This window comes from Alligator sinensis, unplaced genomic scaffold (assembly GCF_000455745.1).
Source record: "Alligator sinensis unplaced genomic scaffold, ASM45574v1 scaffold523_3, whole genome shotgun sequence".
Lineage (NCBI taxonomy): Eukaryota > Metazoa > Chordata > Crocodylia > Alligatoridae > Alligator > Alligator sinensis.
The window spans coordinates 699,437-727,069 of NW_005842658.1; the positions used below are offsets into that span (position 1 = coordinate 699,437).

The 27,633-nt window shown below is 40.4% G+C and overlaps 1 protein-coding gene across 1 annotated transcript in view; it reads left to right on the top strand.

The window, feature by feature from the left end:
- Positions 1 to 27,633, top strand: part of TMEM135 (transmembrane protein 135) — a 323,990-nt gene that overhangs the window by 124,878 nt on the left and 171,479 nt on the right. The window contains exon 5 of the mRNA XM_014524769.2: positions 2,642 to 2,707. Coding sequence (XP_014380255.1) covers positions 2,642 to 2,707 — 66 coding nt within the window. The remainder of the gene's footprint in view (positions 1 to 2,641; positions 2,708 to 27,633) is intronic.

Here is a 27,633-nt window from a genome sequence, read left to right on the forward strand (position 1 = left end):
GTATAGTGCAGAAACTCCTGCCACTTGAGCTATACAATATAAATAATAGCAGTAGTAGGTTACTATTCTCTATGTTGGCCGTTGTCAGATGTGAAATTTTGCTAGCTGATTTCTCAGAGGGTCGTAGCAGAGAAATAGACATAGTGGGGGTCACAGTGGGGTGTGTTAGACAGTCTAAATAAGAGGTAATGTTTCTAACCTTGCCCATTTTATATTTAAAAATATATTTTAAACAGAAATCAGTAAACTGCAACTTTTCACTGTCTCATTAAATGAAAAGTTTAGCCATAATTTGTAAATTCAGATGAACAAGATGTTCTGGATGATCTATGCTACAAGTGCTTGTGCCCAAAAGCTTTCAATTAAAATTATTTTTGCAAAAATCCAGTTGGTCTTATAAAAGATATCACCTGTACCAGGAGTTCTGATTCCTTTTGCTTCTAGACCAATGCAGCTACAACCTGGATACCTGAAAGTATGTTAAAAGCACTTAAAAAAAAGAAGTAAAAGTAAAGTTTACTTGTGTGTGTGTGTCTGCATTCATGTAGCTATTTTACAATTTCAACTCATACATATTGCACACTTTTTATTCTGAATGGAAGAGATGCTCTCTATACATTAAAAAGGGTTGTGTTAACTTCTACCTTCTCACCTGATAATGTTCCCTGGTCTTATAGCTAAATTGTTACCTCTTTGAAAAACACAGCCTCTTATTGCCAGCTTCAAGAGTTGCATACCAGAAAACTATTTCCATCTCTGTGACCTTGTCATTGACAATTAACGAATGGACATGGGTAGCCTCGTTTCCCCCACTCTTGTGCTTGTAGCTTAATCTTCTTAGTGCCACTCAACACATAAAGGGTGCTCCTATCAAGAAATCTATGGTGTCAGATTTGCAAATGCTGTGAATTTGCCTTGCATCTGAATGGCTTTGACATCTGGTTTTAGCAATGTGAGTACAAGTGTATTAAGAGAGGTATCTTACTAGTAGAGGTGAAAGGAAAGTCACACACACCAGTGGTTTTCAATAGAAACAAAGGCAGCTTAGCTGTATTGACAGAATGCTCTATTTGGCTGAAACATCCTTAAAAATGTTGGTGGGAAGAGTTGATGAAAGAAACCAATTCTGCAGAACACAAAAGATTGTGTGAGGTTCTCTCACTTTATTCTTTGAGACGGTGAAGAAGAATCAGGTTTTGGTTTTGCTGTGGATTGGTATGGGTGTAAATAAAGTAATCAACTTTGAAATCTTACCATTCTGGGGCTGCTACATTCACTTACAAAAGGAAAAAAGTACAAGGCAATTAAAAGCTCTTTTACAGATTTACTTCTGTAGGCAGTTCCTTAAGAAAAAAAGAAAATAAACACTACATAATAAAGTATGTGTGTGTAGTCCTCAGGGAACTAGTAGATTATTTGGAATGTATGCCATTTAGAATAGTAGTAGATTGGTGAGCCACTGTTAAATTTGCAATACAATATTTGCAATATTTACAGTATTTCTGTGGTAGATGCCTTGAAACAGAAGCATATGAAACCAACAATTTAGGTAGAACGAAGCTACTTACTGTATCAGTCATTATACATTATTATGCTAGTGACCAAACTAGAAATAAATATAGTGAAGATGCTAACATTTTGTTCAAAAAGCATTTTAATTTTACTGTGTTTTTGTCTTTGGAAAATATAACTTGCTAAGTTACTCTAAAATACAGACATCAGTTTCATATCAGAAACTAGTGTTGGTGAGCCTATTTTCTTTCATACAATTAAAATTTAAACCTATTACACTAGCTGTTATGAAAGACAGACTACTTTATTTCAGAACAGATGAATAAGAGATGATGATAAAATGCAAATCTACCTTTTTGTTGCAAAAAGAGTAAATTTATTCCCCTATTTTGTCACGTTCTATGAATAGAAGAACTTGACATGCAGGCAAGGTGTTTTCTACTTCTTTTTCTTAAAAACTAAGCAATTAAAAAATCAGGCAATAGAAATACTAATGTTTATTACTATTCTGAATATGCTTCAATTACATGATTTTTCCTTCAAGTAAAACATAGGCAACACCATTTATGTCCTTTTAAACTTTGAATGTAAAATTAATAAATTCAGTTTTTCAGAAATGTATATAATTTTTTTTTCTGCCTAATCAGGCAAGTGATGGGACAGTCGGTACAGAAACAAATTAAAACTATATAATTTTAAATAAGATTAAGGGTTTGGCTTTTCTAATATATAATGTCCCATTTTTTTGGTATTGCAGATTTGCAGAGATTATCTGTTGGAACAGGGAGCCAACCAAAAGGGGCTTGGGTATGCAAAGGGACAAATTTACATCGTATGCCTTCAAAGCTGTTTATTACTTTAAATTTGTGTTATTAAAACAGGATAATTGAAAATGATGATACAGAAAATATCACATCTTACAAAGATTTCAGCTTAAGAGTTTCCCTTCTCTTTGACAGTCCCTTTAAATAAAGTTCCCCTGTAGATTTTCCCTAAATATTCTTATTTAAGTGATATAACAGTAAAATAGCAATCATGACTTGCATTTAATGCATGGGAACCATTGAAAAACTGTCACTACTGTAATGTATCTTTAAAATAAGTAACCTGTTTGCTTTTTTAAACGCAGGCCACAGAGACATTATTTCGAATGGGGGTAGCAAGAGGAGCCATTACACCTTTAAGGCATGGAGAAGTAAGACTATCTATCTATCTATCTATCTATCTAATATAATACAATATGTTTTATTCTTGATATTTTGATGATTTGGGGGTTTATATATTGTATTCAGGTAACTGAAGTGTGGCTGGCCTTGCAGTTAAAGCATTTAACTGCTTTACAGTTTACCTACTCACTGAAGAGTAGAGCCCAGATCCTGTGCACTGGAGAGGGGCATGGTGTTAGGAGTTTTTTGCATTTCTCATTTCACTGAATAAGCATGTGGCACCATAATCTAGATCATTCATCTGAGGATCCTTCTAAATCAAACAATTCTCTACTAAACATTTTGTACAGGGGCAGCATGGTCGAGGGAACTAGCATGAGATCAGGCTCTGAGGTTGGGTGGCCACAGGCAAGTCACTTCATCTGTTTTAGTTTATCTTTAAAAATTGCCTCCTTCAAGGATTATTGCAGGGGTTAATTAGTTAACATTTGCTCTTCTTTACAATCCTTAAGTTGTTCATATTTGCTAATGTCTGTGTTGGGTGTTTTTTTTCTCTGTCCTTTGGGCTGGTCTACGTGAAATTACTGTTGTTAGATCTGCTGTTGAAGTAACTGCAGGTATCCAGGAAGCGATTCATATTGAGGTTGAAGTCCATGCATAATCTGGCACTTGATTATTGCGTTCTGCAGTAATGGCCCTAATTATGCAGCAACTCTGCATTATTTTGGATCAGTACTATTGAAAACAATATAATGTGCTGTTGTGTCTGCACTGTGTCGATTTTACGTTCAGGGTTAATTCTGAGTGCAAATTCGTTGCCTAATACATAAGCCCTTAGGTTTAGTCTATACTACTAATTCCTTGTGGAGCTGAGGACCATCAATTTCTGCTCAGTGGAATAATTTTTCTGCTTCTGCCTGGCAGCAATATACCACGTATAGACATTACCAGATCTTCATTTGGCTGCTGAGGTCCGTTCAGCAGCTGGTGCCTTTTCAAAGCATATTTCACATTCTGGCCTGGCTGCTCTGTGTAGCTATGTGGTGCTGCCAGAAACACACAAGTGTGGGGATGCCCTGATGGCTTGGTGATGGTCTGTCAGTTCTGGTAGCAGAGGCATTTGAGTGTCAATATAGACTTACTCTATAATTTCAACTGTATGATAGAATATATTTTCTTACTGTGCAGATCAGTTTTGATTTAATATTGCCATTGAAGTGGAGTAATACCTCTTCCTCAAAACAAAGTGTTTCTCTCTTGCATAATGGCTAAGGCAGGAGAATTAGATGTCACCTTTCCATAGCATTTCCTTGATCATAGGTTTAACTGTGTGTCTTTTATGCTTTTTGATGCACTGGTTTCCACAATTGGTCAGTAAGAGGGTATAAAATATGATGGATCTTCCTGCAAGATGCCAGCTACGGAATATATGCAAGATTTCCAAGCTTTTCTTTGTGTTTTGAGAGATGATGTATGGCTGTTTCTTATGATAGTAGAATGTGCTTCATTCAAGATTTTTAAAATTTTTTGTATTAGAATAAATGTTCTATTGCTTCTAATAAAGTTGAAGTGCACTTTGTTTGCAGCAAGCCAAGTGGATTGTGGAGAAATCATGTTAATTTTTAATAAATACTAACTACAGCCTGCAGTTAAAACAAACAAAAAAACCAACTCCCCAGAATAATACAAACAATTACCATAACTTTTATATGCAGTATGGTGGTAATAAAAAAGCATGTCCTATATCATTGTACTGCTTCCTTCATGATAACCTCATCCCATTAAAAAGGGGATTCAGTAGCAAAATCACACTTATTGAACAACATGGATATGAGCTCTTTTGAACCAGTTATCTTCTCTTAACTGTACTGAATTTTAAAACGGAACATCATTAATGAAACTGATTTATAAACCGCTCACTGCTACTGTGTGACAGGATACTAGGCAAGTGGGACTTATGATCTGACCTAGTAAATGGTAATTCTTATTTTCTTATGATTATATGATGCACAATGCCAGAAGACTGGGCTTGACAACCCAGACGACCCTTTCCAATCTAATGTTTCTCTGCCTTATGGGAATCTTGGACCTAATGTGAACAGCCAGAAAATCTGTGATGACCGGTCTTACTGCTGATCTGGCATTTTAAGATTTTTTGTACTAGAATTAGCTGCTTGTTTTATGCGCTGACTAAGGTTGTGGTTCTTACATATTGTTAGCATCCTCCCTTAGTGGAAATGTGTACTTGAATGGAAATGCTTCTGCATCCACAAAGCTCTAGTTCTGCAGCATTTTCATCTTCTACTATCTTGCCCTCCAAAGCATGAAATCATGGAGGCATTTGTGCTACTGCAGAGGTAGTGAATTGATTAAACATGTTATCAATTGAATAAAAAAAAGTTGAAACAATTTTATCTCCGATTGTCACTAAGATGGTAGGATTAAAAAAAAAAAAATTCCATTTGTTTGCATAGTTTGCTTTATCGCCCTGATTGGGAAAACAATTGCTCTGTGGTGTTTTGTTTACATCCATCTTTTACAAAACAACATGAAGAAAAGAAACGCATATAAATAATAAGAAAATTAGGTTCTAAACCACAAATATTGGTAGAGAAAATTGAAGCTGGTGTAGAACCTTTAAGTACTTTGGATAAAATGAAGTCTTGAGACCATAACCTGGGGCTTCTTCTGACCAGATAACTGCATTTATCACTGGATTTAAGGTAAGGATCATATTTCTATTCACTTAGGATGCTTACAGGCTTAAAAGAAAAATCCCTCAGAAGCAGCAGCCTTTAGTTCAACCTGGCGTTTGTATAGATTGGGTGCTTCAGCGGGGCTTTTTAGCAGTTTTATCTTCAGCTGATTCAATCGGCTGTTAGATAAAAGCACCAAAATAACCCCACTACAGCGTGCAATCTATACAGATGTTGGGTCCAACTAATTCAATGCCCAATACAATGCCTCGCGGGAGTATACCAAGTTTAAAGTAAAGCACCGGTTTTTTTAATGCGTGTAAGCATCCATCTGTCTGTCTAGCCCTATGAGTCTCTCATTATTGACAGCACAGTGGCATAACTTCCAAAGAGTATGCTTTCACCCTAGCCCTGGCAGTTAAGGTTAGGACTAGGGTGAGCCACCAGGACTAGTAGGGAATTGAACATGGGTCTCTGACTTCCTGAGCAGTGCTCTGTTCACTGAGATATTATATAACAGATGAACATCACTGCCACAGGCACATCCACCTCCTTTTTCTAAAATGAAAAGGGTAAGCCGGCTTATTATGTTTTGTTTAATGACTAAACCAGTTATTGGTGATGGTGAAAAGACTAGTAACATTGAATACAACAGAAAACCTTAAAATAGCACAAAGAAGGGACATCTTTGAGTTATATAAATTATAACAAAGTGATGTAGCATAAAATTATTTTCAAATGCATTTCCTATTCAGTTGGAAGTATGCAGGGAAATTATGAAGTACATGTGTGGTTTGTTTATATGTATATTGTGCCCATGTAAAAAGCTGAATAGTTAACTTTGGTGACTCAGGCAAGATGCTTTGATGCAAATTCCCACTGTGAACGTTACAGTGTACTAGACTTAAAAATCATAGAATCATAGAAAATTAGGGTTGGAAGGGACCATAGGAGGTCGACTAGTCCAACCCCCTGCTCAAAGCAGGGCCATCCCCAATTATATCTTCCCAACCGGGGATTTGTCTAGCCAGGTCTTAAAAAGCTCCGAGGATGGAGATTCCATCCAGAATAACATTATTAAAATGAAATTGATATTTTCCCAAAAAATATTTCCCCAAAGGCAGTTACCTTGTGAAACATGAAATTATCTCTTCTCTTAATAGGAAGTGTTCTTGCTCATCAAGTACAGAAAAGAGAAAGCTTGAACTTAACCTAATGCTGGCTATATTCAGTTGGAGAGATGATAACTTGGCAATAAAAACTCAATCAGGCTAAATCATTTATAAGAAAGGTCAAATTGAGAAAGGAACCAGTTAAATGGGGGAAAAAAAAGTCACTTTGTCGTAGCACTATTTAACATGCAAGTCTGGGTAGAAATATTTTCAACACTAGAAGGAAAAATTAAGGTTAATCTGAGTTGATTAAAAATGTTCATGTTACATTGCAAATAACAGACTAATTCAGGAGTAGGAACCTCTTCTTGCTGTTGGCCAGATGACTCGCCTCAGATCAGAGGTAGGTGGACAGGTGTTGGGGCTTGGCCCCTCCTGGTGCGTACCCCCACGTCAGCATGGGGCTGTCTGGGCTGGATCCAGTGGCTTTACGTACCAGATCTGACCGTAGGTTGCCAACCTGAGGAGTAACTGATTAAACATTTTACTGCATAAACAATGGGGAAAGCATTAAGGACCATCTGAGTTGGGCCAGTTTCCATGGACAGATTTGTAATTTATAGTTGTCATAACCCAATGATTTTGAGTGCCTCGGCACGATGGAATTTTTCCCGCCACATGAGAGTCTCTGTGCATAGCAAAAGTTTTCGGTTGCAATAGAAAACTCCGGTGCAAGAGAGTTCCCGTCATTCATATGCAAATTTGTGTCCCATCATTGGCCGATTCTAAATTATTCCTATGTGGCGGCTAGCGATTGGCTTGTTAGCTGTATACAATTCTGTGCCACTTCTGCCCAAGTCGGAGAACTTTGAGCACGCTGCAGAGTGACTTAAAAGAATTCCTGACTCGTGGCAGAGCAAATCGATAACCTGATCAACTATCGATTTTTCTCCCTGTCGCCGAACGCTATCCCTTGACGTAACCCCTTTTCCTGCTGGCCTGGCTCGTGTACGGATTCGTTGGCCTGGGTTTTTGCCAGCTGGAGCAACTCGTGTAATTATTTAAGCAATCGGACCACCTGTGTCGCAGCTACTAGCGGCGTAAGTAAAGCCTTTTTGCAACCAATACGTTTTGTCTGCCTCTCCATTCACCAGTCCGCCCAAAGACCGAGCAATTTGTAGATCACCTCAAGTCAGCTCCGGCCGTCTGAGACAATAGTATTGACAGTTTTGAAGAAACTTGTCTCTTTCTGCCTGCCTGTAGTCTTTCTGTATGCCAGGGCATTCATCCTCCCAGCCTTTGTTTGCATATGCATTCAGAGTTTTTAAGCTGTGTCTTTATTATCTTTGAAGAAATTGGAAATTTCTATTGAGATGCTACATTGTCTTACTTTTTACTTGAGGATTACAAAATAACTTCTGAGGTTTTGGCACGCACATTGGAAATGATGCTGCCAAGCCTCATTCATCTAAATGAGGTAGATGGGGTTAAGAACTGTTTCACTGTCTGAAAATATATGGAATTGTGCAAAGGACTTGCTCAATAGAAGCCTTGGCCTTGTTTTGACTGAATGCTGAAAAAAATAATAGCATTCACAGGAGGCAATCAAACCCCAGAATATTATTGGTTTCAACATGCAGTCATCTTCATGTTTTGTTACAGAAGTATTTATATCAGACACTCCATTTTTGGGGATTGTGTGCTGGGCAGAAGCCTCCATATACCAATTTCCCTTACAGCTCCTAGACATTATAATGATGTTCCAGAAAGGCGTATGGACAGATGTGCCCAACCGTGCTTATACATATAAAGTGAAATGTTTCCTATCAGGTTTGTATAGTTATCTCATTTTAATTTCACCCATAAAGGGAAGCTGTCAGTCCTATTGCTGCCCTGAAGTTTATGGTTTCTCTTGTGTGCTAGGAACCAGGCAACTGGGGTTTTATTTCTAGCTGTGGCACAGACTTCTTGTGGGGACTTGGGCAAATCACAGAGGGTCTGTCTGCCTGTTGTCTCACCACTCATTAGTTTCTCCATTTGAAAATAGAAGCACTTCGTATTTTATTTTATTTTTTACCAGACAAGCAAAGCTATAAGGGAACAGCTCTTACAGATGTTAGGGTGGAAAAGAGAAGATCCCTAGCTGTTTATCGATAGCTTTTGTATTTATGAAGTTAAAGACTGACTCTCCAGATTTTTTGCAAGCTCTAGTGTGGCTTTTTCAGCCAAATAATCTGGGGTCCTTAGAAAGAGATGCAGTACCCAGTCTTTATCTTTGTAGCCTGGAATGTCTTATAATGCTGCTGAACTGTCCCAAAGGAGAGCACTGGCAGAGGTCTGTATAAAGCTTCTGAGGAATGCCAGGGAAATATTTAGAAAGCTAAAGGATACTGCAAAGAGGGTGCAGTCCAATTCTGGGCAGTGGAGCAATTAGGCTCTGATTGCTTGGGGTTAGTGTGGGTTTTTCCCTCTCAAACATCCATGAAGTTGTTTCCTAAATTCTTCCCACAATCTCTCTTCCTTTCGGGGCAAGTGACTGGATTGATTCCTTGTATTGCTCTGCAAACTTCTCTGTATAAGACCAGAGAGGTCAAGATAAGCACTTATGTCAGCCATAATTTTAAGTTGAATTGCAAGAGGATCCCTGCCATCTAAGTTCTTACAGAAGATTTAATAGCTTTATGATCCATACACAAATCAAAATGATTGAGGGTAGTTTGCCACAAGTGCTAGGGCAGCTAAAAGTGGGTAGGGTACGGCCAGGCCTAAAGTAAAAAACTGCCATTGAGCATTTGCTTGCAGAACAAAGAATAGCCATTTAAGCATGCCTCTAGCAATGTATTTGTGGATTCTAATATACCATCCCAACTGGATCTGTATCCTAATTTTCTGTACATCGTATTAGCAAGAACCAGAGGGTTAGGTATTGTAGAAACCACTTCAATTGCATAAAATAAAGTAAGCCAGTTTTTATTCATCTTCTAGCGTTTTGTCTCAGAATTTATTTAGGAGTTTCCTTTGGACTCTACTTCTGTGGGGTAAAGCATTAATGATTATCAAACATACCTTCCCATGTTAGAAAATAAATTCTTTCTTTCTTTCTTTCTATTGGGACCAGATTGGTTTCCTCCTTACTAGATTTCTGTTACTATGAGATTTTTGGTAGCCCTACCTCTTGTTCCTGCATCCAAATTAAATACGAAAATTAAGTATTTTATAATAATTTTTCCTTTGAACATTGGGATCTGGTATGTGAGACAGCACTGACTTCAGTAAACTTGGGCATATTTTGGATCTGTCCATCACCCAGTGTGGGTATCCCCACTCCTTTACTTTTGTTAAGGAGACTGCCAATATCCTGTTGCCCATGGGGGGGTCCAGTGACTACCTGTTTTCCTCATACAGTAATGGTAAAGGAAATCCAAATGCTTTTCATTTGGGTCTTTAATAAGAGTCCACATCTAGCCTCTCCTGGCTCTTCATTCTTCTGTGGTTGAAGTAACTGGAGGAAGCTTCCTTTTTTCCCCCAGTGTGATGACTCTGTTTACATCTGTGGCCTTTTTCTAGGAGAGATGTGATATTGCATTAATTTTTAAGGATATGCTGGATGGCAGCATATAGAAAGCTCAATGTTCTGATGCCTAATGAACCTTGAATTATGGGTTCGGATTACATTGCTCATCTGAACATTTGAGTTTAAAAACATTCCTTTAAGATGGAAAAAATACCCCTGGCATCTGTATGAATTTTCTATAGCGCTTTTGTGGAACTTGCCAAATCTTCCAGTATTTCTAGTATATTGATGCAGTGTTTTATCAGGATTAATAAATTGTATTATTTGGAAAGCAGAGCCAGTCTCTAGGTATTGTTTACCACAATGCAAAGAATCAGCCTCTTGCATTTAAAATTTTTTGGGAGTGGAGTGATTAAGAATGAGACTATTTGACAAATAACGTGTGTATCCTTTGGTGGTGGTGGTGGTGATGTGGCAACTTGACTGGAAATGCTTAGCCATGCTGCACAGTGGACTCCTGTAATTTGTTGCAACTGTGACCTACACTTCTTCCACCCCAGCTTCTTCCTCATGCAGTCCCTTCTCACTCTCCTTACTGTCAGACCCTGTTCTCCCTGGGCACATGGAAGTGAGGGGTAAATTTGAAAAGACTGACCTTGAAATAAACATACCTCTAGTAATTTGCATATACTACAGGCACTCATAGACTTAGTTGATCTAGATTTGATGCATTTTACCTTTTTTTTTTTTTTTAAACTGTTGCAGGTTTTAGCTCAGCTATTCCACTTTAAAGGAGCATTTTTGTACTTCCTTATACATCATACAAACTATGCATGATATTAGTCCAAAGCCAAAAGGCTCATAATTTACCATATAGTTCATCAGGCTGGGTCCCAGCTCAGTCAACAGTGCTTCAAACCATGGTGACCTCTGCTCATTATGTGGGTGTACTCCAGATTCCTTCCCCCCCCCCCCACACACACACAGGATCCATGTACTAATTAGCCCTCCAGTCATGACTGGAATGGGATGTTCTTGTCACAAGTCCTGGGATCCTCCAAAAATTTATACACAGATGAGGTAAAGGACAACTTGGTCTGACTCCACCTCGTGGGGGGTGGGCCACACTTTTTTTAAGCATGTGATGCAATGATCACAAAACAAGGAAAAATGTATTCACAACTTTATGTCCAAATTTTGCAGCCACCTGATTGTTGATTACTATTATTGTGCAAATCCAACAGAGTTTCATTGAATGCATGGTGAGGGCATTCAGAGATGATGTGGTTCAAAGTTTGAAAAGGAACACCACAGTTGCAGTTTGGTGAGCTAGTCCAGCCCCATTAATGTAACACAAATCTACGTCTGCTCTGTCCTTTCCTGATTTGGTTTAGAGAAGACCAAAGATGTCTAGGGAGATCAAAGCTAGCTGGTCTAATGGTGGGATTTGTAGTAATAACTTCTGTATTAAGGAGTGCATCGAGTCACTCTTGTGGCATTTTGGATATTAAATGATTCTTGCTCAAGTTGAATTGCTGTTCTCCAAGTAGTATGTCTATATTTTAATCTTGGACATGGTGGACTTAAGAGCTCTTCATGTATAGGCAGCTGTGGGTTATTTTTTATTTTAGTACATAACTTAGCTAAGGCATTTTTTTTTTCTTAATGGGGGAGAATGCGTCTTACTAAGAATAGGGAGCCATTGAAGAGGGCTGGATCGGATTCTTCCTGTAATGATTTGCATTGCTTGGTTCAGTTGTATGTCACCCTTTGTCACAGGCAGGGTCCTACCGGAAGGCCATGATCTCCTTAAGGCCCCCTTCCTCCGTGCCAAGTCGGCCCAAGGGCACCCTCTAATTCTCGCCCGCCACGTCTTTGATGTTCCAATGTATTAGGGAGGCTGCCTCATGTCTCCTTGGACACGGTTACTTCTGGCCCCGTGAACTCCCGGACTGTTCGTGGGTCTCACTCTACGATGGGTGCTTCCCAGGCACCCTAGTCTTATGGGCTATGCGTGGCTCCAACCACCCCTTATACCATGCCCCAAGCCTCACAGGTGGAATAGACATTGGTCTGTCAAATATACACTCACCCTCTCTGGGGTCCTCTCCGTAGCACTGCCCTCTCTCAGGGATCCTCTGCAGTGCCGCCCTCTCTCTGGGGCCTTCTCAACAACGCCGCCCTTCTCTCCAGGGCCTTCTCCACAATGCTGCCCCTTTCGATAATGCTGCCCCCTTTTCTGGGGCCTTCTCTGTACTGCTGCCCTCTCTCAGGGCCTTCTTAAGTGCTGTCCCCTTCTCTGGGGCTTGCCACACCCGCACTAGGGCTTCTCAATAGTGCCCCCTCTCTGGGGCTCGCCACACCCGCACTGGGGCTTCTCAATAGTGCCCCCTCTCTGGGGCTGGGGTCTATGCACCCTGTACACCACACCCTTACTGGCGCTGGGGTCCCCACGCTACTGTGGGTCCCCTATGAGGCCTCCTCCAACCCCTAATAGCCTCACCCAAACCACCGGTCTTGTAACAACAAAGCAAAACACAAGCCCCTAGGCTATAACATAACTTAAAGCCACCCAGCTAAACCCATGTTGCTCAGACATCTTAGAGCAGCTATCCTTTACTCTGCTTGAGCGGTACCTGCAGTTCTCGCATCTTTGCTCTGGGAGCTCCTCTCTCTGTGGCTGCTGGCTAGGAACCGCCCTGGCCTCAGCTCCTGGGCTTTATAAGAGCCAGGCCCTGCCCCTTACAGCCAGCTGACCGTTGGCAGGTGCGAGTCGTTTGCTGACTCCAGTTGCCCTGGCAACCAACAGCTGGGCTCCTTATTCACTGCCAGGGCTTTTTCTCCAGCAGTTTCTCCTCTTTAGGAGCAGGGCACCTCAGTGCTCTGCGACATCCTTATTAGCTTGAGTATTGTTTAACCAGATTGGAGCACAGTACTCCACCAAAGAGTAGACAAAGACTAATGCTGTTGTTCTCAGTGCATCGACATCATCTCCCCACAAAAGTGAGTTTCTGCAGCAAATTATTTTGGGGTTCTAACTTAGCTACTGTCATAGGCAAGTGATTTTTATAGGACTTTGATTTAGGATGATTCCTGAATATTTAGGAGTACCATTTTAACATAGGTACTGGTTTCTGAAAACATTAATGGGTCGATAATTAGCTTCTTTATTGTTTAAGTGAAATGTAAACGCTTCCCAGGATTTGGGCACAAATGTCATTGTTTAAAGTAGGTATCTAAATGATTCAGATCAGATGTGAGAATTATTTCTGCTTTGGAGAAACAAGATTTTTGCATAACCAGAGCTATGTCATCAGCGTGTGTGAATTTTCTTGAGGAGGTGCCTGGGTGGTCATGAATGTAATGATTAAACAACAGACATGCAAGGACTGATCCCCGTGGGAGTCCATTGTTCAATTTGTGGTCTACTGACGTTTTCAGAAAAAAATTGGAACTGTCTATTGCTAAGCATGTTGTCTAGTAAATTAGCAGTTTTAAGACGAGGTATGATGATCACGTATACCAGTTTATGTGTAATTTTTGTCCATAGCCTGGGTGAACTGTTTCATGTTTGCCAGACATTTAAGGCTGGTGAAGAAACAGGAATAATTGGAAATGGGAAAGACAGATGCAGCTCAGCTGTGGGAGTGAAGTGGAAGTCAGAATGTATTCAATGCAATGGCTCACCATGACTTGTAAAAGAGTTGCTGCTCAAGGGAATTGTGTGCAGTGGACACTATTGTGTATGTTGTTCAGATGGGCTGCATTGACTTATCTTTGTGGCAAGGTTCCCATCAGCATTTTGGCCTTTTTGCTATGCTCAAATATAGCATTTTTTGCACCAAGGGGGAGGGTGTCAGGGCTTGCTTTGACCCATCCGTTGGTGCCCTGGTATTGTAGTGCCTCCAGGCCTGGTGCCAGTTCCCTGTGGAGGGGACACCTGCCTGTTCATTTTATTATATATATTTTAAGGGCCACTCCAAAAATAAAAATTCCCATCAGTATGTTTTCCCAATATGGGCCATATGTTTTATAGTCATGCTTAGTTTTGGCTACATTTAATCAGCTTAATAGTTGGTTTCCATTCCTGAGCACATACTGTTTTTGGCAGCAGTTTAATGATAGAGGGTGTATTTAATGAGGTTTCCTTATATACAAATGTAAGATGAGGGGCTTCCCCCCCATGTTGATTGGGGGGGGGGAAAAAACCTTTTGTCCTATATTAGAATAAATATAGCAGGTTATTATAACAGAAATACATCCCAGTAAAAAAATAAAAAGGATGAGATTGTGAAACATAATCAAGGAAGTTAAGCACCCAATTCAGGACAATTTGGGCACATAACTCCTTCATGTGCTTTTGAAAATCCCATCCAAATGTACAGTATATAGATTTATAAAAACTGTTATGAATGATAAATGGCTAAAATCCAAGCCTGTAATGTAGGAGATATAAGCCAAACAGTGCCACCTGAATCTCAGAACATGTTTACAGTCTTGAAGTTTTCAAGAAAAAGTTATTTACTATTTTAAAACAAATATTACTAACACATGTTATGCTTCAGAAGTCAGTATGATTTGCTTAAATTTAAATAGACAAATTTGACTTGGATCTTGCTACTAAACAGTGCTACCGTTGTAACCTCCATAGGTAACACAGTAAACACAGTTGCCTAGCCTAAATAGATCTGTTCCTTCTTAACAATTAAACAGTGCAGCCCTATGTTTACTATAATTTTACAGGTTATGGTTTTGAAATCTGTATTGAAAAATGCACAGAAATATAAGTTTATGCAGAAACAAGGCCTACCTTTTGTGTTATTCATAAGGTAATAGATATGCTATGTGTTGCTTTATAAATGTGAAACTTTAAAACAATTGAGCCAAAGTTTTAGCCATATTTTCATAGATTTGTTTTATTATTATTCTGTTTGCATTATGGTGGTGCCCTACCAAGACCTGGACCTTCATTGTGCTGAGTAATGCACAAGCCTTGTAAGAGTTGGTTTTTACTTCAAAAGAGATTGCAATGTAAACAGATAAGACAAATGGTACAAGAAGTGAGCCTATAATTGTAACCCTTTGAGGCTCAAAAAGGAATGGCTTGGATGAAGTCAGGTAAAATTGTGACATAAAGGCAGTGGAGAGGAAAAAGCTAACTTTGACTCACAGCCAGGTTATGAAGAACTTTATATGCTGCTGTCACCAGTGCACTGATAGCCGATATTTAAGGAGGCATATTGGCCCATTACCGACCTAATATCTGATACAGTTGCCATCAGGTGGTAAGTCCAGTGTGGTGGAAGAGGAGGGAAGGGCTGTGGGGGATAGATCAACACCCCCTGCTGTGAGGGAGGGGGCAGGGGCAGGCACTGCCCAGACGGCCCTGGGGGATCACAGGACAGAGTCGTGGCTCGTGGGGTGGGGGTGGCTCCCACTGCTGCTTGCACCCTGGGAGGGTGGGGGTAGTGGGCATGTGCCCCCGGATCTGAGTGGCATAGGGCAGGCTGCAGCTGTGGGATGGAGCTGGAGCCGGCACTGTGCGAGGCTTTTCTTGCCACAGGCTGGGCTCTGGTGGCGCTAGGAGGAGGCTACAGCCATCCCAGATTTTGCTGCAGCTCCGCTCCCAACCCCACACCGCTGCTTGGCACTGCCCCGGCTGAATGCCTTGCCTCCACCCAAGCACCAGGAAAAGCTGGGGTTGCGCCGGGTGACGGAGCAGAACTGCAGCAAAATTTGGGGTGGCTGCAGCCTCCTTTCAGCACCACCAGAGCCTGCTCTAAGCCCAGCCCCCAGCAAGAAAAGCCCACGCAGCACAGTCTCTTCCTCCAACCTGCAGCTGCAGTCTGCCCCGTGCCGCACAGATCTGGGGGCACACGTGCCTCCGCCTCCGCCCTTCTGGGGTATAAGCAGCAGGAGGAGCTGCCTCCACCCCGTGAGTTGCACCTCCGTCCTGCACCCCGTCTACCCCAGCTGGGCAGCAGCTGCCTCTGCCCCCTCCCTCACTGCCGGGGGGCATTGATCTGCCCCCCCACGCCCCTTCTGTCCCCCTCCTCCCCTTCTGATTTACCAGCTAGAGGCAGCTCTCTATGATGCCGGCTCTGCTCTGTGCTGTGCTATGGCTATGCTCAGCATGGGCATTTATTGGCCATATTATCAGCCCCATAGGCCAAAATCCGATATAGACAATTTTCTTTATATCAGTACCAATCTGATATTGGACCGATGTATCAGTGCAGCTCTAGTCAGTAGTAGTGGGGAACTAGACTTGATGACCCAGTGGGTCCCTCCCAGTCCTTTGTTCCCATGTTTTCTGAGTACCAGAAAACTATCCTTTCTTCTTAAAGGTGACTTTTTGTATATTAAAAAAATGGCAAAATGACATACAGTGGACAAGTGGTTCTCTACTGTTTTAAATATGAGACACCACTCCATAACATTTTGAATATAGCGTCATCCCAGTTGAAATCCATTGTTGTGCTGCCTTAGCTTCCCTCAGTACTTTTCAGTGGAGCAATGCTGCTGGCACGGCTGAGTGGAGATGCCCCGTGTGCTTTGTGCAGAGCCAGACCTGGAAAGGCTGTGACAGGAGCATACTCTCCTTCCTGCATTAGGATTATCTGATAACGCTAAAACAGGCAGGAGAGACTGCTCTTGCCGCAACCATTCCTGGTCTGACCTTGCACAGAAACAGGGGTGTGGGCCAGTTTCATCTGCTCCAGTTCTATCTGCCTTTGCTTCCAGGAAGAGGATACAGGGTTGGAAAAGAAAGGGTTATGGCAAGAATTAGAGCTCCTGCCTGCTTTAGACTTATCAAATAAAACCTCATTTAGGCAGGAGTGTTCATGCAGGCCACAGTCCTTTCTAGTCTGGCAGCACATGAGGCATGCAAGGCACTTTCATCTGGCTACAGCAGTGGTGCCCATGTTGCAGTGTCTCTGAAAGGCTCTCATGGCTCCCTGGTTGCGAACTAGTGCATTAGAAAGTATTAAAAAGTGAGATTTTTTATTTTTGCTAACAAAACAAGGATATCTATATAACAATTCAAACTTTATAATGTGAGAGCTTGAATATCTGGGTGCCTGTACACAAGTGTGGAGGGTACTCTGACACGTAAGTACAGCATGTCAGAGCAGACTCAATTAATCAAATCTGCTGGCATGTGGATCATCAAATGAGCTGTAGTTCAAGTGTGCCCATTATCATTTTGAAGCGCGGGGACACTGATACACAAAATGCTGTGGTGCTTTAATTAGAGTGGATCTTGGAGCTACTCTAATTAAAGTGCTGCCACCCCCCCACCCAACCCCAGAGCACATGGAAAAATGTCCTTTGTTTCAGCAACTCTTCAATTATTGTCCTATGCCATCATTTGTTTTTCTTACCAGAACAAGGAGCAATGTCTCATGTTGCAGCAAGGGAAGTTTAGGTTGGATATTAGGAAAAACATTCTCACGAGGAGGATAGTAAAACCCTGGAACAGGTTACTCAGAGAGGTGGTGCACTCTCCATCCTTGGAGGTTTTTAAGACCCAGCTAGACACAGCCTTAGCTTAGTTGGGGATGGTCCTGCTTTGAGCAGGGGGTTGGACTAGATGACCTGATGGAGGTCCTTTCCAACCCAAAATTTCTATGATAAGTATGTGGATGCGATATCCTTCTAGACGGACTGGCTTCTTGAGATAGCCTCGTGTTGGGATAAAGTTAGCGAAACCTTCAGAAACAAAAAACAAGCCGATAACTGATAATTTAATTTTTCCTTTTATCTGTACCGACCTGATACTCAACCGATGTATCGGTGCACCTCTGGTTTTTTTGAGTTCTTTTGTAACAGAAGAATTCCTCTCATTTTTCTGTAGTAAAAAATAATGAGTGAAAACTAAAAACTGTATTTTCTGAGGTGTACCTTCAGTCTAAGGTAACCCTCACTGCCCCAAATATATCCTATCAAATGTAAGACATAGGTAAAAATCCCAGTTCTCACTCAGATGAATTCTTTGAAAATCACCACTTGATTTCAGATTTGAAGTTTAGCATCAGGTCAGTGCTTGAATCATAACTGTTTTGTCCTGCTATATAGGATTTATTTTGTTTTTTAGTTCCAGGATCTTGTTCTTTGGGCTAGAAGATATATGTATGTGGAGGCAGCATTTTTAGAAGAGTGTTAAAGGGTTGACAGTGCTTCATGTTTCATAATTAACTACTTCAGTCAAGTAAGTTAATGTCCTTAATAATCTTTTGATACTTTGTTCTTAATTGTTTGGAATGATGGTGTCCATAATCAGGAACTGAAAGGCTAGGGACAGAAATTACACATAAGTGTATACGTGATTGGAAATCATTTCAAATCTAAAACAACAGGGCTAGGGACAGACATGCAAAAAACCTAAGCCTGAATTGATTCAATCTTTGCAAGTTAGTCTAACCTGCCTAGGTTGAACCAGTTTGCAACTGAACAGACATTCTCTCTGGATTTAGGAAATGCAGGCGCATGCCTGCAGTGGCTCAGGGTAGAAGCTGAGGGGTGCTAGAGCAGCCCTCCCTACCCTTCTACAGTGCTGAGCTAAGGGTGGGGGGGCATGGCCAGGCCTGGGCAGGATGCTCTGATTAGGGAGGGGTGTAACCCTCTACCCTGCCTGCAGTCTCAGGCTTTTCCCCCCGCTCACTGCTTAACTGTTGCCAGCACTCAGCCCCAAGCTAGTACTCTGAGCAAAGTGGGTGTGTGCAGTGCATACATCTGTTGATGATACTGAGCTTTTCGATCTCCTTCTCCCTGTCTGTAAACCTGGCAGGGCTGCAAACCAGCAGGGGGTTGATAAAACTACAGTGTTTATCAACCCATCAGCAAAACAAAAGTCTCTCTCATTAGTTCAACCTCTTCTTAAACAGCAACTCCAAAAAGCCCTAAGCAGACACTGTCCTGTCTGCCTTTGTCTTGTCCCAGTGAAATTGGAGACATGCAGACACCTCTCAGTATTAGCTAGGATACCACATGCCTAGGGGCCGTGGGCCTGGGGTCTGTGCTGTGGGAGGTAGGGAGGGCGGAATCCCTGCTTGAGCAGTGAGGGAAGCCAGGCAGACCATGCTGGGCCTGCAGTCTCCCCCAGAGGTCTGGCTATGGAGGACGGGGGCAGAGTCAGTCTGTTGTTTGGAGCAGAGAGCACAGCCTACCCCATCCTGGGGCTGCAAAGCATCTGGGATGCTGGGGGACTCTGGTTTAAATTAAACCAGGCAGGTGTCAGGGAGAGACATTGCATAAACCAGTTTGACCCAAATCAGTTAAGTCTGGTACTACATTCAACCAGGTTTATCTTAAACCAGTTTCAGCCGTTTTCAAACTGATTTATGTGCACTGAGTTTATATTCTGTTACAGGTTGAAACCAGTTTTTGATCACTTAAACCGGTTTATTTGTAATGTCTGTCCCTAACCCAGAAGTTCAGTGTACATAAATCACTTTCAAAATGGCCAAAACTGGTTTAAGATAAGGCTGGATCAATGTAGTACCAGACTTAACTGATTTAGGTTAAATTGGTTTATTGAACTTGTGTCCCAGATCCCCTCCACATTCAAGTTAACTTGCAGTCCGTCAGAATCTCATGCTGCTTTGCAGCTCCCCACAAACTCCCCTGCACCCTTGTATGGTTGGTGGGCTTGCCTGGGCCCAATTTGTTTGCTCCAGCTGAGCAGGGAAGAATGCTCTAGTGCCCCTTGGCTTCTAGCCTGGGCCACTGCAGGCATGTGGCTGCATTTCCAGAATCAAAAGTGAATGTCTGTTCATTTGCTTATGGTTCTATGCAGCTTAGACTAACCTGTGAAGATTGAATCAGTTCAGGACTTGGACTTTTTGACTGTCTGTACTAAGCCAAAGTGAGAACGGGAGAAGAGTAAAGTGGAATTTCTCAGCACTCCGTTAAGAATTTGGAGGAACGAAACAGCTGGCAGAAAATATGAATTCTGGTATTTTCTTAAAATAACATTTATTTGAGAGCTTTTTCAGGCTTATTAAAGTCATTTGTTCAGGGAGATACTGATTAAAAAGAGAAAGTTGTCAGGTTCCTGTTAGAATGATTAGATCTAATCTTAACATTTGAAATGCGTATCATAATCTTTAATAGCTTCTCAGATGCCTGCCTGCCTGCACTACATAGTTGCAATTAGCATGAGATAAGTCATTTTTGTCTTATTTATATGATTTTTGACCACTGCCCTTATTAAGACATTTTTTTTCTTCTACCACCTCCCAAGAAGAATATGTTTTCTCAGCCAGGCCACAGCAGTGGTCTGTCACATAACAGCACTGTTGCATCATCATGCGTTATTGAAGCCGTGGTGGCCTTGTCTGTAACTACTCCGTATTTGCCATTTCATCCTGAGATGGTTATCTCTAGAACTGCTCCCATTTCCTTCATAATACTAACTCTGCTTTTAATTTGAGTACAAAAATAAATGTGCCATAATTCTGAACTGAAACAAAACAAACAGTGCTGGGATATCTGCAGAACGCTCAGGTTTTATTTTTCAGAAAAACTGGAAGGATTCTTAAGATAACATCAATTTGTTTTGATCCTAATAGGAAGAGCTTGAGTGCCAGGAAAGCAATTATTTCCACATGGGTAGTTCTTGTATTTTTGTGACCTAATCATTGTCCTACCCTGGTTGTTCAGTAGAGTGTTCTTTATTTAGAAATCAAAACCATATTTTCTGTCGATTCCATATGTCCCCCCCCCCCCCCCCAAAAAAAAAAAAAAAGCCTCCCAAAACTCAGCTACTTTTGATTGAAGGGTGGTGTTATGATTCAATAATATCTAATGTAAGAGCTGAAAAAGTATTTTGAAGTCCTTACTGCAGTACTTTCATGAGTGCAGTAGCAAGTAAATGATCATTTATAAATCATTAAAGCTGTATTTTTTAAAATAGTTTCATGTGACTCTAAGCCAATTTCTAATCCTGGAAGTGATACTATACAGGTGAAATGTACCCGTCCAGTGAAGATCTGCATAGGAGTGGAAGTCTATCCATCTGATATACAGGATTGCTTCTCAGCAGACATCCCTCACATTAAGAACCCCCCCAAACCTTGTTAAATTTCTCTGCCTGAAGTCTGGGTTTACTTTGGGTAAAGTAGAGGCCTTGTTTTCCTAAATGCTCTTTGTTCCCACAGAAGTCTCCTCCCACCCCACAGTGCTAATTAATAAATATTGATTTTTTTTCTCTGCACTTTTTTTTTCTCATCAATCATTAATACAGTGGTTCTCAATTTAGGGTACCACAAGACCTTTGCATGGAGGAGGTGGAGGGGTTGTGGCACCTGGCCCCTGCACTTGGAGACAAGCACTCACTCCTTCCCTCCCCCTTCTCCTCCCCCCTTGGGTAACTAAGGGTAAAATTGACCCACCCATGACAGAGCATGGGGGTGGCTGGCACAGGGGTTGTTTGGGAGTTGGGTGCAACAGTAATCTGAAGCCATGTGTGTGACGTCCACTTGATGCCCTGGAAGCAAACATATATGGGGCCAGGCTGAGCTAGTGGAGCACTCTTTACCAGCAGCCTGGAGGGGTTGATATATTTTTATTTTATATTCTAATATAATAATATATGTAAATAATAGTATATTACATGATCATATGGCCATAATGCTTTATTACAATATCTATACTATATTCGATTAGGAGTGTTACTAAACTCAGAAAAGGTAGAGGGTTTCCTTAAGTCTAAGAAAGTTGAGGACCCCTGCATACATATTTGGAGAGTCCGTGCTCATTATTATTAATTACTAATAACTCCTGAGAGGTTCTAAAGGTAAATATCACATATAATGCTAACTAGAGAAGGTCCTAGGGTTGAAGTTTTTCACTAATAAAGAATAGTGCGATTATTCTTTCTTCCCATTGGAGTCATGCAACTTCCTTGTACAGTGGTCCTGAGGAAAGACACAGGGAAGGAGAAGTGGTTTAAGGTCTTTTCCACTCTTCCACCCCACTCTTTTTTTTTTTTTTTTTTTTCATCCTGCCTCAAATCTCACAGCAGAATAGGACACAGAACCCTAGATCATTTTAGCTATATTGTTACATGAGATCTATCAACACCACTTCTAGTTACAGTTTCCATTTTTGTCATGTTTTCATAAAAATATTTTTTTTTCTTTATAATTTCCTGCCTGTTTCACCCATGTAAGAGAAACCTTTGATGCAAATCACTAATGTAATCTAGCTTGTGTATCAGAAAAATGACAGTCTTAGAAAAATTCCCATCACTAACAAGGACGTTTTTCCACTACAGGGGGATGTATTCTAAATGCTTCTGAATTATTGCACTGCTTCATTTTGTAGCATAATGATTCTTCTGTTTGTATTTTGTTACGCTTGAAAAGGTGACATCTTACAGTGCCTTAAAAAATGCCCAAAGACTTCATAAAAGGCACCATTTTAGACAGTGGAACACAAGTGTGTGTCTTCTAAAGATGATTCTGATTTGATTAATGTTGTTTTGGGCACATTTTGTTTCCTGTGATTCAGCTTACGGGCATGCCAGGCCTAATCACTTACAGGCACATTATGGATAAATGGCAATGGGATACCAGATATCTGATCCCATAACCCTCTTGCCTTCATATCACAAAGATGTCATTATTATCAGGGGTTCAAAAGTTCTGCTCTCACGGACTGCTCTGACATCTCTGGTTTCCATCCTTTTGTTTGAATGCTTGTTGCTGTCATGTTAATTTGTGGGGAAGATATTTTCCTGTATTTAAATAAATCCTATAATTATAGCACCACACTAGCAACACTGTAGTTATGATGCAGGAGGCATTTTTATTTTAAGCTCCTATCTTTAATCACTGATAAGTTTCTTTAAAAAAAAAAAAAAGAAAGAAAAAAAAGAAAAGAAAAATAAAGTCTTATTGGCTAAAATGTCAGTCTCATTTGTTCTCGTTCCAGTTGTGAAATTTTTCTGGAAAGTTGGATAAAATTGCATTAGGATGTTTTATCACAACATGTCATATGATATTTTTCATATTCATGTTGCACATTTTTTGGCACTTGATTTAGTTCGCTGTACAGCCTCATTTGTAACTGTCAGGGTTATCCTGAGCTAATAATGCTTTTGATGTGTATAAAAAGATTGAATTAGAACAAGTGAAGATATAATTTTTGAGAGTCTGCGCCACACCCTTTATGGGATTAAAAATGTGTTTAAAAATAGAGCAAGTCTCATCAACTTTTATTCTCTGTCTTTCTCCTGGCTGAAAATGTTTTGTGCAAAGCACAGTATATATAGCCCCCGAATATGTTTAACTTTACTTGAAAATATAATGAAATTACTGCATATTCCTTTAACTGAACTTGTACATTCATCTCAATATATTTTCTAATTTCAGAGATTTTATTTGAATCTAATCTTTCTCATTAAGCAAAATGTTTAAATTTCTCATTTCAATGTGCATTTCCCCTCCCTTTCCCCTAGTTTCCCCCGCTCCCCCCACATAAGGGGAGTTTTTGTGCAGAAACATAAAGATAGATAGTTGCCTCTGGGCAGAGTTGAGTCCCCCCTTCCTTCATAGGGGAAGGTCACTTCCATGGATGTGATTTTATTTTTATTATATTCTTGAAGGAATTTTATTTCAGTAGAAACGTCTCAGGATAATGTGCTGAAGCCCTTGTAAATACTGTCAGCAGTTTGAGAACATGCCCATGCATGTGGAAAATGAATGCTTTTATAAGAGCCTTTTTGGAATTTAATATTGAGGCTGTCCCTTGTAGTGCATCATAAAGGAGCAGTAAATGGAAAATACAAAAGCATAATAATAAAATGGCTCTGTGGTCAGCCTTTTGGTTTAGGATTAGGATATGTGACTGAGTAACTTCTAAACATTGTCATCAACTGGGAAATTCCTTTGATAAGTTCAGCTAAATAGTGAGGCAAAGATAATTTGATTGCAGATCTGTGTGTACTTTAACATGATCAGAAAGGAAATTTAAAAATAAGGAATCCTGCAAAAACATTTAATATTAATATTAAACTAAAAGCTTGTATTTGTGAGAGGGGCAAAATTTAATAGATTTTTGGAGGGGAATATTGCTCATCGGAATTTGTTTCCTAAACAAGTGTGCAAGTTAAGCTTTCATGTGGAGATCTACAAAGATTTTAAGAGGGTCTTACCTTTCAAAGTTGTGTTTACTGCCTACCACATATATCTTTTGATACCTCTAACATTTAGAGTGATTTCAAAGCTGAGCTACTGCAAACAATTCTGAGTGCTGGTCTTGATTTCAGAGTACTGAGGTTGTCCAATACTGTGAAGCTCTTAGTTGCCATTGCTTCTGGATCATTGGTTTCTTGGGCCAATTTGTCACAGACCATCCATTTTCTATGGTTTTGAGCAGTGGTGCTGAACCTTTTGGCTTTGGTGGCCAGAGGAGTGGAGTGGAGCTGATCCCTGGGCTGGATCAAGCCCTGTGTACTAGGATCAGGTCCCGAAGCCTGGCACTGCCCCCTCCACCCCTGTGCATTGGGCACTGCTACTTCTGGTCCTATATGCTGGGATTGGTCCCTGGGGGCATAGCATTGCCCCCTCCTGTTTGGATTGGGCCCCGGGGCCTGGTGCCTGCCCTCTCCTGGCCCCCCACTGAGATTGGTCCCTGGGATCTGGTGCTGCCCCTTCCTAGCCCCGCACACACTATGGCTCAGCACCACCCCCACCTGGCCCTGTGCACTGGGATTGAATAGCCGATTCAGCGTGCAGAGCCTGGGGTTCCCCAGAGGTCCTGAAATTTGTTGGTGGGGGAGCAGTACCACTGTTTCCCCATCACCAAACCTCTGAACCCATGGGGAGATCTGCAGGCTGGATGATGTGGTCCTGTGGGTTGAGGGTTGAACAGTTTGGGTTTAGAGGTTGCAAGGTTAGTTTTGGAAGGATGAATGTGAATGAAGGAGGAAAGTGAATTTGTTATGAAACTTTAGTTGAATACTTTTTTCCAACAAGTAGTTTTAAAATTCCTGGTGAATCTGGTAGTCCATGGGATTAAGGTGCATCTATTTCTGTAGTCAACAGCACCAAAGGCAGTGATGGGGCTGGTATCATGTCCAGCTACCATTTACTCTTCAGCTAGTGATAATGGTACCCATTTACAGCTTGGTTGTCTAGGGGTGGTTTTTGGCTGGAGGGGAGGGGAAGGGAAGGGATGGGCCAGGATTTCAGGCTTTTATTCTGAGTGTTTTTTTTTTTTTGTTTTTTGTTTTTTTTAAGAGTTGGCCTACTAGTTTATAATTTGACTTAGAATTGAAACAATTGGAGGCCATGAATAGTAGGGAGACATTGCTGGTGACTTGTGTAACTGTATCTTGTCCATTTTAAATTAAAAAGGAGCTAAAGGAATGAAAGTGAATATATTACGGATGTAAGAGAAGTCCATTTTTAGGAGAAACTTTTTCTGATTATAGTAGTGGGTATGTAGAGCAACACAATGGGGTCCACATGTGAAAGGTAGTATGAAAAAACCCCAAATTTGAAAGTTTAGAGAATGGCTTTATCTTTTATTAGTTTGGATTTCAGTTTTGAAAATTACCTAATAAACTAGAGCTCAGTATTCTTCCTTATGACATACAGATTAGAGATTTTCTGTTTATTTTTTTACATTTTTACATTGTGTAGTATATTGTGGTAGAGGTCTCTAATGGTTATACAGATGATAATGCATAACTCAGAATTGCATATATTTTAGAAGCATAGTGACAGTATGTATTATTGCATTCTATTTTTCTAATACTAATTCTAAAACCCGTTATACATTTTGAGAAAATTGGTATATAGATGCCAGTATCCAGAAGGCTTACTCGTTCAAACTGTGTATTTATTTTATTCCTTTTTCTAAACATTTGTTTTGAATTAATACTTTGTAAAATAGCATGCGAGTATTTTTCCATGATCTGTAAAGGTGAAATACAAAGCTAAAATGAAGATGAAATTAAACTCAGAAATATTTGCTAGTTGTATCCACAAAGGAGTTTCTGGCATAAAGAATGCAGAGAAATAATTGTGTTCTAACATTTAAAATATTCTCTTGTCTACATGTATTTTTTTTAACACTTTGTTAGTACATTCTATAGTTTATTATTGCTTGGGATGTTGGTGACAGACAGACTATAGAACAACAGAAGTATAGTCCTGTTGAAAGAAGAAAATCTGTTCAGTTCTCAGTCTAGCTTTGTGTTGAGTTAATAGAGATTCCTGGAGACTCAAGGAATCATAGGATTTAGGTCAACACGTGTAAATATAATTTTGCTGAAATATCGTATGAGAAAATTATTTGACTATTAAGTAAAATAAATACTTTTACTAAATTGCAGCCACATATAATATAAATTCCTTCTCTATAGCAAATGATACCATGTTTCACAAATACAGACTGTGACTGTATAGAAGTGTCTCTGAGAGTAGAATTCAATGTAAATCTGAAGAATAAAAATAAAACAGAGGAGGAGGAGGTTTTTGGAGTCTTTGGATCATAGCAGATCTTGGACTATTTAGTTATGCATCCTTCTAAAAAATACACAGAAGCAGTGGCAACCAGTTATGGATGAGACCTGTATGGGATGAATTTGCTCTCCTTTTTTATTTTAAACAAAATAAAATAAAATGTTAGGAGAAAGCCTTTTTCCTTCTTAGTGCTTAAAGCACTGAAGCCTTATCTTTCTCAAGCTGTTAATTTTGCCTTTCATCTTTTGAAAAAAGCTGTAGATCAGTTTAGGGCCAAATATAATGGTTTAGGTCTCCAAAGGCAGGGTCTGGCAACTACCAGAACCAAGATGAAACTCTACGTTAGACTTGTGTGAAGGTGTACCAGCAAAGGGACCAGAAAGTTTGGCACAACAGTGGTACTCAGTACTACTTGGTTTGCCTTTCTCTTCCAGTTTGGTATAATTTGGGTTAATACATTAAGTGAAGAAATAGAAATTCGGAAATATAAAGCTTTTATATTACTTGACAAAACCAGAAATTAAGTCAGTTCAACAGTGGATCAAACACTGCTCTCTTAACAGAAGACTCCCAAGGGCACTCTGAGAATTCAGAGAAAATTTCCCTTCCCTTTGTGGATGTAACTCAACTAGAAGAACAGTCTAGCCTCACACCTAAGTAGACAAATTTTAAAACAGGTCTGTGTTAGTTACAGAAGCATAAATACTGTTGATCAGTGTTAAATTTAGGTTCCTACAGCATGTCTGTAGAATGATAAAAATATAAGAATATCATTCTGTAAGTACTCACTGGACTTTGTATCGTTGGGGACTGCCTGCACCAATATATCCAGCCACAGTTAAATTGATTTATTTCATTCTAGTCAGTAAAGGTTCAAAATTGTTCTCCTTGACCCCCTGTTTTGGAGTGTGAGATACTAGTGATAATTGAGGATCTGATTCACCAGCAGCAAAAAAAATGCCAGCATGAACAAACTGTGGTGGAGCAATTCTCCCACTCCGTACCATGAAACCAATCTGTTCTTGTCAGTTACAATTTTATGGAAACGAATTCCTCGTTGATAGAATCCGGTGAAAAATATGCAGTCCTTATTTACAAACTGCCTAGTGCCTTACTGGCAAGAACATTGCTTGGTGTTTGTGTATATGCATCTGC